Here is a 13,052-nt window from a genome sequence, read left to right on the forward strand (position 1 = left end):
CATGACCGTTTAATTTAAAACTCATCATATTATGCGGACATACCTTGACGTTCGAGAATTGTTAAAAGTCGTATATTAGTTACACCATTATAGTCTATACTAGTTAAAGCAATATACGAATTTGAACAATTCTCCAACGTTAAGGTACCTCCGCATAATATGATGAGTTTCAAATTAAGCAGTCATGCCTCGAGGTTAAGAAAAGTTAGAAGCTGCAATAGAGGTTTTAATTTATTGTAGTAGGGTAATATTCATTGGCATGAAATAAAAAGATAACCACTTTTGCCATGTGACAAAAGTATCTATACATTTGTTTTTATTTTTTTCCTTTTCTGTAGCATACAACAAAGATTTATTAGTAAAATATCACAATAATCTTATTTTTCGGGTAAATAATACTTAATATTATTATTTAATGTTTTAAGCCACACAGTCTTTGTCATTTTTCATATTTTTTTTGTTTTTTTGTACTTCGCTTCGTATACTGTACATTATAATGCTAAATACTTGATCTGATTGAATAGATATTTTTAACTACACGAGAATAGATGTCTGTATGTACAAATTGCAGCCTCCAATGGCTCTAAAAATTCACGATTGTTTTAGAAGTTATTAATACTGCTGTTTTACAATCTTACCGAAACTACTGCCACATACCAAATTCTGAAGAACCACTTCATTTTCCTGTGGCAAATCTGTAAATTTATAAAAGGTTAACACCGGGAATTCATTTGAAGAAACGCGATACGTATAATGGTAAAACTATGGTTAAATTACTGTCAACAGTCGGTCCTGAAGTTTTGTCTTCGATGCTGGACGACTTCGAAGCCGATCCGTTTTTTAGGCCGTACAATGATGGCACAGCATCGCGGGTCAAAAGAGGACGAGGTTTCAGTTTCCAAATTTTGTTTGGCGGAAAATGTTTGCTGCAGATACGAAAATCTTTCCGGTTGATGGTTTTCTCTCGTCCTGAAAATCTTATCCATTCCGCGGCACTGAAAAAATAGATGTCTTCATAGCTAGCACAAAATTCCAGTAATTCGAATACGCTACGTTACTATTCAAATGCGCGAATGAGAGAATATACACACTGCTCTTCGTTCTTCGGCAGCGTGAAGAAATGAAAGTGTTTCTCCAAACGATTTCGGCAATTCACCACGTCACACTTACGCGGCATTATTAATCGCTAATGTTGTATGTTTTATACACGACTATGTTGAACTCCTACTTGCGTTGAACAATACTAGGCACACCGTGGGAACGCCGCCACGAAAGAGGTTAATAGCAACTTAATAGGTTCTGACGCTGCTTGGCTGAATGCAACGTGATATTGGTTATTTTTTGATTCTCAAATATATCACGTAGTTCCTCCCTGGCTCAACAGATGGCGCTGCTAAAAATCTGTACGGTTGGCTGGTTCTCTATCCCATCTTCCTTGCTCTTTTCGATAGCAGAGGTTTGTAGTATCAATAGCACCACTCGCAGCGCCGATATCATCTGTTGCATTGAAAATTGGAACGCGCTACACGTGCGTCACACTTTTAATATTACCTCCTGGAAAATGAGTACACATTGTTTTATGCCCGGGTGTCAGACAGGATACGTTAACGAGCATTTAGAAAACAAAATTCACGGCAAAAAACAAGTTAGTGTATTTAGACTCTGTACGGTACGTAATGTAACCAAACCAACGTGTCAATTAACCTGAACAATGTTTAGCACGAGAACTCTTAACTGTACAACTAGCTCACAAAATTTTTTGAAATCAGAGAACGCCTTGTTTTACCATTTATCTCATAGAAGGAGCGCTTACGTCAATGGCAAAAGGCTGTACGTCGTTCACGTAAATTATTGAGCAAGTCAGATACAATAAAAAATTTACGCGCACGTAGCGCATTTAAATTTTCAATGCAAGAAATTAAACCAGCGCTGCACGCGGCGCTATTGGAACGACAAACTCCCAATCAGAATGTAACCCACTTTTGTAACACTGAGATATGTCTCCGCTTTTTTTCCTTCCGGTATACAGGTCTGGAAGCTCCGGTGGTGGGTGATGTTCCACTTATTGTCCATAAATTGTATATATTACATATCACGAACCATATGGCCAATATATGTATATATATATAACATCAGAAATATATATATATATATATATCAGTGTAATGTACACAAGCTTACGTTTATGTTTGATTTTTCGAAGGTAGCCAACTTTATAACACACGGTGGAAAATTCGTTCCATTAGTCTTAGAACTATAAATAAACACATTACCTTGCAATTTGCTGTACTAAATACTGTTGACTATGACAAGTCATTTGTGTATTATATATTCAACATTTTTACTATTTGAATATCGCACGTCGCCGCCATTAACTGACGAAGAATGAGAAACCAGTCAAACCAAAGCGTTGATTGGCAAGCCTTTGTTTTGTAGGGAGTCTAGTATGGGGTATTTCACTCTACCTGCGCATCGTGAAATCTTTCAGTGTTCGAGGTCGACAAAAAAAAATTTCTGGCAGACATACTCTAAATCTGGGGCTGATTGAGCAATTCCGACACCGGATTCGGATTCAATATGTCCAAAAATGGATAAGTATGGTGTTCTAGTCTGCCCGACAAGCCACTTTTATGTATACTTGTAATATGAGTGTGAAATTGTCATGCAAGGATAAAAATTACCTGGCCATTATTAAACCGTATAAAAAGAGTAAATTTGCTTTTCTTCTGTTACAGACAGCATTCTTGACGGTTGCAGTTTTACCCTTTCGACTAGTGGCCATTACGGCACTCGTCATATTGGCCTGGCTTCTCGCTTGCTTGGGACTCCATGGACTTACCGAGGATGATCTCCGTCGAGCACCACTAACCGGATGGAGGCGGTGAGAATAATTAAGACAACATATTCCCTCATAAATGTATAATAGAAAATCACCCCTTCACACTCAGGCATACAACATATTCCATGAAAATACTTATTAAACCTTGCCAGGCTTCGAAAGAAATCACACGTGCATGACCGTACACTCATTATGGCTATCCATCATCTCCGTGCAGACGTAGTAACACGCGCTGCTTGTTCTTCGAGGCTACCTTCTACGAAGATTGCATTGTGCATGTGCGAATTGCCAATATTTTCAGTACTCGAATGAAGGGAAGACCTTCAATTATACTTCTGGGCAAGTTTTTGAGATTGCAATAGACGTACAGTTCAGAAAAAACAAATTATTAGAATTGAAAAATAAAGCTTTCCAAAGACGAAACCGATATTGACTGATTGTGAGTTGAAATTTGTTGATCCTCAAATTTCTTCCAAAATTATCAGAGTAAACGTATCGTATCTTACACTCTTTTTACCAACCAAGTAATGAAATCGTTTCAAATTTTGAGAAATGATGACATTTGCAATTTGTGCTTATTCGGTCTTTACAGAACGTTTGGAAAATTTTAGGAAACACTATAAATTTACTCCCAGCCAGTTTTCACTCACATTGAGGCTGTGGCATTTTACTGCATTGCCGAATGTAGTAGATGTCTAAATTTTTCATCATTTTAGGGAGAGGTCCAATATTTCGAATGACCAAATACCCAAAATGTGATCTTCTAAAAAGCGAAACTGAAACCTCAAAACCCTGGAACAGCAAGAAGTGAAATTGGCCGATTCCCTAAAAGTAGAGTGCAATATCCCAGTTCCCCAACAATATCAATGGCAAAAAATTCCAACAGCCGAATACTTAAATTTTCAAAATTTAGAACGTACAGATTTCTAAACGACCGTAGCTGTGAATAGCAGAACTCTAATGCAGTAAAGTTCCAAAAAGTTTTTGTATTAAATCACTTTCCGGAACTCTGACATTCGGAATACTTTCGCCATTTTGTAATTTCGGATCTTAGTACATCGGAATTATGATGTTTCGGAATTGGGTATATTTTGCTTTGAAATTTTTGGGTATTTGATCGTTTGGAGTTCTAATCTTTCGGAATTTCGGACACCACCCTAATTTTCTGCACTTTTGTCGTAGTCAAAAAAGCACGATTATGAATCCTGTCATTTCCCAAGAAAAGTGAATAAAATATGGTCCTCTCAATTTGTCGAGTATAGTTGAGGGTCGGTTATCCCCTTAGCTGGGACACAAATCGTAAACCGTAAATTTAAATGAAGTAATTGAAGTTCTTAATGACTTTACAAATATCATTTCATAATTCTTCCATTTTTTATGCCAATATCATATTGCTCACGATTGGCCAATTTTATTGGATTCAGGGTAATTCTATTTAGGAATAGATTTTCAAATTCGCAAATCGTACGTAAGATTTATCACCAATTTTCAATAATGTCAAAAAGTCTTTCTTCAACTAAACATAACCTTATCAATGGCAGCTTATCATTATTTTGCACTACGTATGTATGTGTGATTAACCAATGAGTCAAGAAAAAATTCGACTGTGATGTTTTGAAAAATCATTCAGCAACAAAATCAACCGATATTTATTAAAATCAAATAAACAGAACATTTTTGATATTAACACATATGATACAACAATATGATCTCATTGGTTATCAATAATCGGGTCTTTGTACAGTTATAATTATTCCAATCTCATTTCAATCAGATTGTAAGCCTGATGCATCCCTGAGGAAGCTTAGTTCCGTATTGTTTGCTCCGTATCCGTATATTTTGGGTTTCTTGAAAGTGCCATACAAAATACTTTCTTGTTTGTTCATCAATGAATGATAAAATTACAAGATGAAGTTTGCATGAAGATAGATTGTTTACATAAATAACTTTTGTGGAACATTTTTACCTTGTGGTATGGTACGACTTTACAGAATATTCACATCTAGACATTCCAACATCTTTATCATAGAAAAAATACTTTCGGTCTTGCATGTCTTTTTGGTAAAATCACTGGCCTTATAATTTTTTTTGTCGTATTTTGATTCGTCACAGAATTTAGAATGTATAAATCGCGTTGAAGGAAAAATTTAAAAACTCGCGTTCAATTTTCGGAACCAGTACTCGGCGGGTAAGTGGGAGCCTGCGAGGGCCAAGGATCCTAAGAAGCCGTGTTACACTACACAATATAATATATTTTGCCAACATAAGCTTCCAAGGGTGGATCTCTAAATAAAATCGTCTGTTGAGAATTTCAGTTGTATATTTTTTTCTCTTTATCAAATCGACAATCTGATCTTTAATTTTACAGACATGAGAACGTAGCCTTCAAAATTTTTTATCTTGAGCTTAAAATTTTCTTTACTGTCGTAATTGATTTTATCGCTGAAATATCCGAGAACATGTCATTTTGAAATCACGGTATGAAATCAGTTTACAATCAATTTTTGTCGTGACTGGGGTCAGGCTTATCTGAAGAAAAAGTCAGAGACTTGACGTTTCCACGGACCAATTTTCAAAATACAAGGGGCAATTGTGTCTTTGATTTACCTAATCGCAAATCCATAAATTTTAAAATAGCGTAGTAACTTTTTACTAATAAAATTTTAAATTTCAATGAACCACTTTCTTGTAGTAGGTATTCGAGTATTTTAACCTGATTCAAAAAAATGCCCCGATGATTTTCGCTGATGAATGCCTATGATGATGTTTATTAGTCGAATGACGTGGATGACATGCATCTTCGAAGAAGTTTGGCAAAGAAAACAAAAGTGGTTCTATATTATCTATGCTTATACAAGTGTTTAACATGTGGCCAGCGCGTGATGTTTTTCCTCCTTCTCATCTCTCCTTAACGCATCAACAATTGCATTTCTTCATCTATGGACTTGGGAAATTTTCAAACTATACTTTCCACTACGTAAATACCTATTTTTATGTCGCTTGTATTTACAGCCGCTTGCCTATTGAATTTTGCTTTTCTGTCTGTATATTTATGTATATATGTACAGGTAAACGTATAAGATGAGATTTTGTAGTATCGATAGATCGATGAAAAAAAATAATACCCGTATAACATACTATCGTAGAAAATAAAAAAGAAACATTGCTGTTTCACTTTTCGTGCAAAAATTTGTTAATATCAATTATGTTTGATAATTGATTTTATATTTCCAATAAGACTAAAGAGTTTATTCAATTCGTATAGTTATTCATGTGATACGTAAGCTGTGATTTCTATACCCATTTAGTGAGGGGTACAATATTTTTTTACTCCAAATGGAATCGCAATACCTTTCTGAACTTCACTCTTAATATCTCAGAGAAAATTTTCATAAACTCCATAAGTTAGTATAAAATCATTTATAATAGACAATTTAGCTTTAAAAACTGGTCTTTCGTGATTCGAATCACGTTTCTCTGTTATAGCTATTCGGTAATGTCAGTTTTTCATTAATCATGAAATAATTTTGTCGTACCTCATATCAATATCGTTGACGACGTTCATGTCAATGACGACTTTATCGTCGTCAAGATCCTTTCTAAATTGAACGTAACACACATTTAAGGAACATTTTGTGTTGCAAAAAATTCCACCAATGAAAATGAATCTACAAAGTAATTTGTCCATCGCACCTGAATTAGCAACGTCTGCAAGAATTATGAGCATGCGAATATTATGCATGACGTAAATGATACAGAAGTAGACCGTCGATGCAGCTCGAATAACATAACACTATTTCCGAACATGCTAATGATCAGGATATTGCATAAGACTTCTTAACACAATTAGTAAGTGTCAGTTTGTGCCAGCCGCATTCCTACATTATTCTATACAAAGAAGTACAGAAGCGAATATAATAACCAAGCGGATACGTGAGAGATACGAGTAGCTACAATTCTGTTCGTAACAAGGCCTTTTTACTTACTTTATTTTCTTTCAACATGTATCGCACAGACCTAATCGCTTGAAGTTCCAAATTAGCCACATACGTAACTGCATAGTAACACGTCAAGACCTTTTTTATATATTTATTTTCTTTCAGTATATATCGCGCAGACTTAATCGCTTGACGCCTCAAATTAACTATAGCCATGAATGTTGATAGGTATACTTACACGTCGGTGGATGTTTTCTCAAATGTTCAAATTTGGACCAATTTTCGTAACACGCTTTTTTTACTAACCGTAGTATACCCTATAATTCCGCATGGAGTCTGTATCATAAACAATAATAATTTCCAATATTGTAACTGTATGTTTCCAATAATTGCAGGCGTGAGAATTGTCTGAAAAACCAAATCCTTAGTATCTTGTAGTAGATACACTCACGATACACTGAGATAATCAGATATTCAGGTAATGAAAATCAGTTATGCAGCGAACTTTAAGGTCATGTAGTAGTCCTACCCTTACCGACCGAGCAACCTCACCCTTTTTCTCCCTATATTAAATGAACAAACGAACGGTACGGGTTAGAATTTCGACGGTGCATCGCTCTTTTGTAGCGGAATTCAGGAAAGCTACTCATATTCCGAAAATTGTGTGTAATTAAAAAAAAATGTTGTAAAATTAAAGATGCTCTCACGATCAGCTGGGCGCACGGCCAACCAAGGAACTCTTGTTTATTTAATATAAAAAGAAGACGGTTGAGTCTGCTCAGTCAGTAAGGGTAGGAGTATTGCATGACCTTAGCAGCGGCTACGTGAAAACTGAAATAATGCAAATATGGTTAATTCACGTGGCGGCCGAATCGAATATGTTTTCGTAGACATGTCAGAGCAAAAATTGCGAAACAATCGTAGAGATTTAACTGCTGTGCTATTTGCACTGATATACAAATATTTACAGAGGCTAAACGGGTGGTGTACAAAGTCGGATAGTACTGTACTGAATGAACTAGGACAGCAAAACATCTGAATTATTAAGCCGTGAATTGACATATTTCATACTCTAACCTTGTACAACTCAAGTATCACACAATCAGGCTTACGCAAGGCTTCTTGACGACGATGTTCTTGGCCACGCACTTTAGTTACTGAACAAAATACTCCTACCAAGGACAATATTTGTTTAGAAGAACCGAATAGCTAGCTTTAGTGGAATTATTCACTAGATAATCGAAGAACCCCCTTCCCGCGCACACACAGCTCTGGTAGAAAATTCTAGATTCTTTATGACGGATTTTTTGGGGAGATATACCCATTCGCAGCGTCGAAATCGATGGCCGTAATAAAACTCACTTATCTTTAGAGAGTCTGATTATGAAAGACCTAGCTCTGGCGTGACGCTTATGATCTAAGTAACTCCTCGAACCCCGATGATAAAACAGTTACCTCCTGTGTACAAGCATAGAAGATAATTGTTTTATCATCGGGGTTTGTTGGGTTACTTAGCTTATAATCGTCACACCAAAGTTAAGTTTTTTATGATCAATCTCTCTGAATTTGAGTGAATTTTATTAGGGGCCATTGAAATATCACTGTTGTATCGATGATTAAAATGATGACCCAGGTCCATCCCATAACATTTTCATTTTATGCATATTCTGTTGGAAAAAATATCGTAATATAAACTATATATGTATACACGTAACGGTAGATTTTATTGAATATATTAGGTTCTAAGTAGTGAACATTCAAATTATAATGCAAAGATGTGAATCGAGGAGTAGCTACCTCAGTCAATCGAGTCGCATCCGGTCAAGATGGCAACTTGGTAATTCGTAAGAAAAATTAACAAACTTTGAATTTTAATTAAACATGCCATGCCCACAATCATGAATAATTACACAGAGGGATTAAATCCGTGTAGTTGTGCAGTCTTAATTACAAAAATATGAGATGAGTCGATTTATATATCATGGTTGCAGTAAGTTGAACCTCGGTTACCCATATCAATTCGGATTGGGTCTAATTCAAATGAGCAAAGTTCGAATGAGGAATCAGTTATGTCGGGTAAAAGATGCCATTTGATAAGAATTATTACAAATATAGTTTATATACTTTCCTATCATTTTTAAACATCGTCTTTATCAGACGGTAGTTATTCTTACTCGTCTGACCTGTAAATATTCCGCAAAATATCGTTAATTTCATTTTGACTATGCAATAGCTCACCTTTTTTACCATTGATTTCTCTGTAGACCACGCGAAAATATTTTCAATATGACGTTTGTATTTTTTAATGGAGTGTGAATTTATTATATCCAACTCCGTATCGATTCGACACAATACGTATGTTTGTGTTTTTATTCTTTCCATCCAAAAGCTCAAGAGAATACTAATTTTGGAAGAACTGTGCAAAATTTATTAATGGGAAAATGGGTTTTGCCAACTATAATTATATTATCAGTTCACCATGGATAAACGATATACATTTTCAATTAAAAAACTTGAAACTGCAACAAATACTATTCCGATCTCTCTGCGCAGTTGTTAATTATTAGGCTTTTTAGGAGGATATTGATTCAGTAAAATTTAACTTAATTGACCTGAGTTATACGGCTTTCAAACCTCTGGTTCGTAATTTCTGTGTTCTGATACCTTTTTTTTGTAACTAGAATAGACTTCAACACAGGTGTACAATAATTTGAACCTTAGAAAGATTGAATGCCTTAAAAAAATAAATGAATACAAATATATCTTGTTCCTAACGACGATTCATTTTTCAAGCTTCTTTGCTCTTTCAATAATATCGGTTTACGGATGATTAATCTGTACGTGATTGAAACAAATCAAATGATGTTTCAGTTTAATTATTATAACACATTAAAGATTGTATAATGTGACAGTGTTAAATCATAAACTAAAATAAAAAGTTTTTGTATGATAATATACATTATTCTATTATAACATACATACGCTGTCAAAAATATTTGTTGGAAATCTACTAAAATTGTAATGGAAAAGTAAATTTACTTTATTTTGTTTAAGTATTCTTTGTAAACTGTAGAATTTATTGTAAGATTACCGTAAATTTACTAAGTATTGGAGCCGTAATTTCAATAAATCAAGGTATTATTTTGACAATATTATGGATTATAAATTTAATAGATGAAGAAAATAATAGATGTAAAACGGCTGTATAATTAATATAACAATTCTCTGTGAGCACAAACAGTATGTCAACAATTTGTCAGTAGCTACGATCGATTGAAAAGCATTTCAGATGAATTAGAAAACCTAGCGTATTATTTTCTCCTAACCGGGGCTCGGATCCCGTTCGCTCCCAATATTCGGATTACTAGTCAGACATCCTACCAGCTACGCCAAACTACTTTGTGGGAAAACCATGACTTTGTTTGATTGATAATACAATCGACAGATAACACAGTCACTGAAACTCAGCAATAAGATCATAGTTTCAGAATTCGTACTCACAATGCAATTTTTAATAAATTTACATGAGAGTTTAACATCCAAATTTAGTAAATTGTTAGATAGTCAGTAAATTTACCGTGTAATTATCTGAAATTAAGAATTCTAATATTTATTCCAAAATTAACATGGTAATTCTGTGGGCTTTGCTGAAATCTGATATTGTTAAGTATTTTGTATAAAATTTATACATGTACAACTTGAGTAGAGTCACAAGAAAATTTCGGATTTTTCAAAAACTGTTGAGAAGCTTTTTAAATACAGTACGTATGACATACTATTTAGTAAGACTAAAATTCTTCGGGGTGATTTTAGAGCTGAGGTTGGGGAAATTCGAAATCTGACTACGGAATCCTATTAACGCTCACGCAGACGTAAACGGACACTCGCAAAAAAAAAGTATCTATTCATGTCAAAAAATGCTGATAATGCTGTACTCGGGGTAAAATTGTCCACTCTTTCCGAATTTGACATTAGTTTTGAGCTACAACCCCCCTGGGGGGGGGGGGGGGGGGGGGTGAAAACAGGGGTTGAAGGGGTGAAAATCGCGAAAATAAAAAGTCAGCGAACAAAAGCATTCAAAAGGGCCAGAATTGCTGTCAAAAATGGGTAGTCATACCCTACAGAGGGTAAATTTTATGTTTTCAGCACTCCTGGCGAGTTCTGAACCCCTCCCCTCCGGTGGTGGAAATGGGGCAGTCTGGGGGTGAAAATTGGACGATCACATAGGAAGGGTTCTAGACGGTGCAAAATAGCATTCGGGGGTTTACGAGGTCGCTGATTCCGTTTCCGGGGTCAGTTTTCACTCATGCACCCCCCTGGGGGTGAAAATGGGGGCAGCTGGTGGAAATTAACCAATTATGAAGGATGGGGTTTTGGTTGTGGAAAATGGTATCCAGGGGTTATTAGGGTCGCTGATTCCATTCTTGAGGTCAGTTTCCACTTGTGCACCCATCTGTGTGAATGAGCATGATTCTCGTCCCTAGCCTCCCGAATTTTCACCGTCAGATGTGTGCACAAGTGGAAACTGTTCTCAAGAATGGAATCAGCGACCCCAAAACCCCCTGGATACCATTTTCCACAACCAAAACCCCATTCTTTGTTATTGGTCAATTTCACCCCCAGCTTCCCCCATTTTCCCCCCGAGGGGGTGCATGAGTGAAAATTGAACCCGGGAACGGAATCAGCGACCCCGAAAACCCCCGAGTACTATTTTACACCGTCTGGAACCCTTCCTATGTGATCGTCCAATTTTCATCCCCAGACTGCCCCATTTCCACCCCCGGGGGTGGGGGGGGAGGGGTTCAGAACTCGCCAGGAGTGCTGAAAACATAAAATTTACCCTCTGTAGGGTATGACTACCCATTTTTGACAGCAATTCTGACCCTTTTAAATGCTTTTGTTCGCTGACTTTTTATTTTCGCGAATTTCACCCCTTCAACCCCTGTTTTCACCCACCCCCCCATCCCCCCAGGGGGATTGTAGCTCAAAAATAATGTCCAATTCGGAAAGAGCGGACAATCTTACCCCGAGTACAGCATTTTCAGCCTTTTTTGACGTGAATAGATACTTTTTTTTTGCGAGTGTCCGTTTACGTCCGCGTGAGCGTTAATGGGTTACCGCATGCGATATTTGCGAGCCTAGTTATGAGATATTCAAAATCGCGGAGTGAAATGAATGTAGATGCAGATTAATTCCCTTTGCTACAATATATTTTCAATTTTAACAGACTGTAATCGAATTTCTTTGTACATTTATCACGTGAATTCAGCTGAATGTTTAGTAAATTCCAAATACCGTTATAGCAAATGTATAGTAAATTTACAAATGTAATACATTTACTACATAATTTAATCAAATAAAAATACGGTTTAGCGCTACTCCGACCAAATTAAGCAAAATTACAAAATTTTATTGCAAATTTAATGAGAATGCTTAGTAATGCACTTGAATATACGAAATTTGTAACTTAGATACACTTTTGTGTAATAAATTTCCAAACTTTTTAACAGTGTACGTACACGCATAACAGAATAATTTATATTGCAATACAAAAACATCTTATTTTATATCATTTACATATATATACATATATATATATATATATATAAAATGGAGGCTGGAACATACTGGTATAAAAAACAGAGACCTACGTGTGACGGTATGCTGGGTGTTGCGGGCGTCGTTCGTCTGTGGAGGGTTTCACCATCTGAAGGTCAAAGGTCACAGAGCTCCTGCCAAGGACGCACCTGTCCTGGCACTCGCTCCTCACTCAAGCTTCTTCGACGCTCTGACTGTCGTCCATCTAGGAGGTCCCAGTGTCGTCGCCAAAGCAGAAACTAGCCGCCTTCCATTTTTCGGAAGTACGTTTCCTCTTTATTTCTCACCGCACTTTCTTATGTATTATATTTCTATACCTATATCCATATAAGATATTCATTCTATCTACGTACATGGGACAGTCTCAAAAATACAGTCACTGATCCGAGCAGTGCGTTTTCAATTATATATCTTCGCCTAAACGTAAAGACGCATACACATGTTTTCAGTTTTTCTTTCTGGACTTGATTCTTGTATTTCTTCGAAAATCTTCGAACTTGAAACGGTGGTCTTCTCTTGATTTTTGGCATTAGTTTTTCATCTCAATATGTCTATGTCGGATAGCGATAATATTGAGTAATTTTCAAGAACAGATTTTTATTGGATTCGCATTCATTGTCTGTGTGATCATGTTCTTTGTGTCATATTGGCAAATCACTGGTTAATAGTATTTCATA

At 36.0% G+C, this 13,052-nt stretch overlaps 2 protein-coding genes across 5 annotated transcripts in view; one reads left to right on the top strand and one right to left on the bottom strand.

Moving 5' to 3' along the window:
- The window catches only part of LOC124298713 (lysophosphatidylcholine acyltransferase), a 114,952-nt gene that overhangs the window by 48,720 nt on the left and 53,180 nt on the right, over positions 1–13,052 (top strand). For 2 of the 3 annotated variants that reach the window (XM_046751086.1, XM_046751087.1), the window contains exon 2: positions 2,736–2,881. In XM_046751086.1, coding sequence (XP_046607042.1) covers positions 2,736–2,881 — 146 coding nt within the window. Of the gene's footprint in view, positions 1–2,735; positions 2,882–12,420; positions 12,639–13,052 lie in introns of all 3 variants that reach the window. The other variant, XM_046751085.1, reaches the window with a different exon arrangement.
- On the bottom strand, positions 434–6,537 carry LOC124298716 (uncharacterized). Of its 2 annotated transcripts, none has more exons than XM_046751097.1 (3): positions 6,376–6,537; positions 778–995; positions 434–695 (listed from the first exon to the last, which is right to left on the bottom strand). In XM_046751097.1, the coding sequence occupies exons 1-3, from the start codon at positions 6,525–6,527 to the stop codon at positions 613–615; spliced, it is 453 nt and encodes a 150-aa protein (XP_046607053.1). In that variant the 5' UTR covers positions 6,528–6,537; the 3' UTR covers positions 434–612. The 2 variants fall into 2 exon arrangements, with proteins under 2 accessions (XP_046607053.1, XP_046607054.1); XM_046751098.1 differs by lacking the exon at positions 6,376–6,537 and adding an exon at positions 1,092–1,824.

This window comes from Neodiprion virginianus, chromosome 2 (assembly GCF_021901495.1).
Source record: "Neodiprion virginianus isolate iyNeoVirg1 chromosome 2, iyNeoVirg1.1, whole genome shotgun sequence".
NCBI classification, from domain to species: domain Eukaryota; kingdom Metazoa; phylum Arthropoda; class Insecta; order Hymenoptera; family Diprionidae; genus Neodiprion; species Neodiprion virginianus.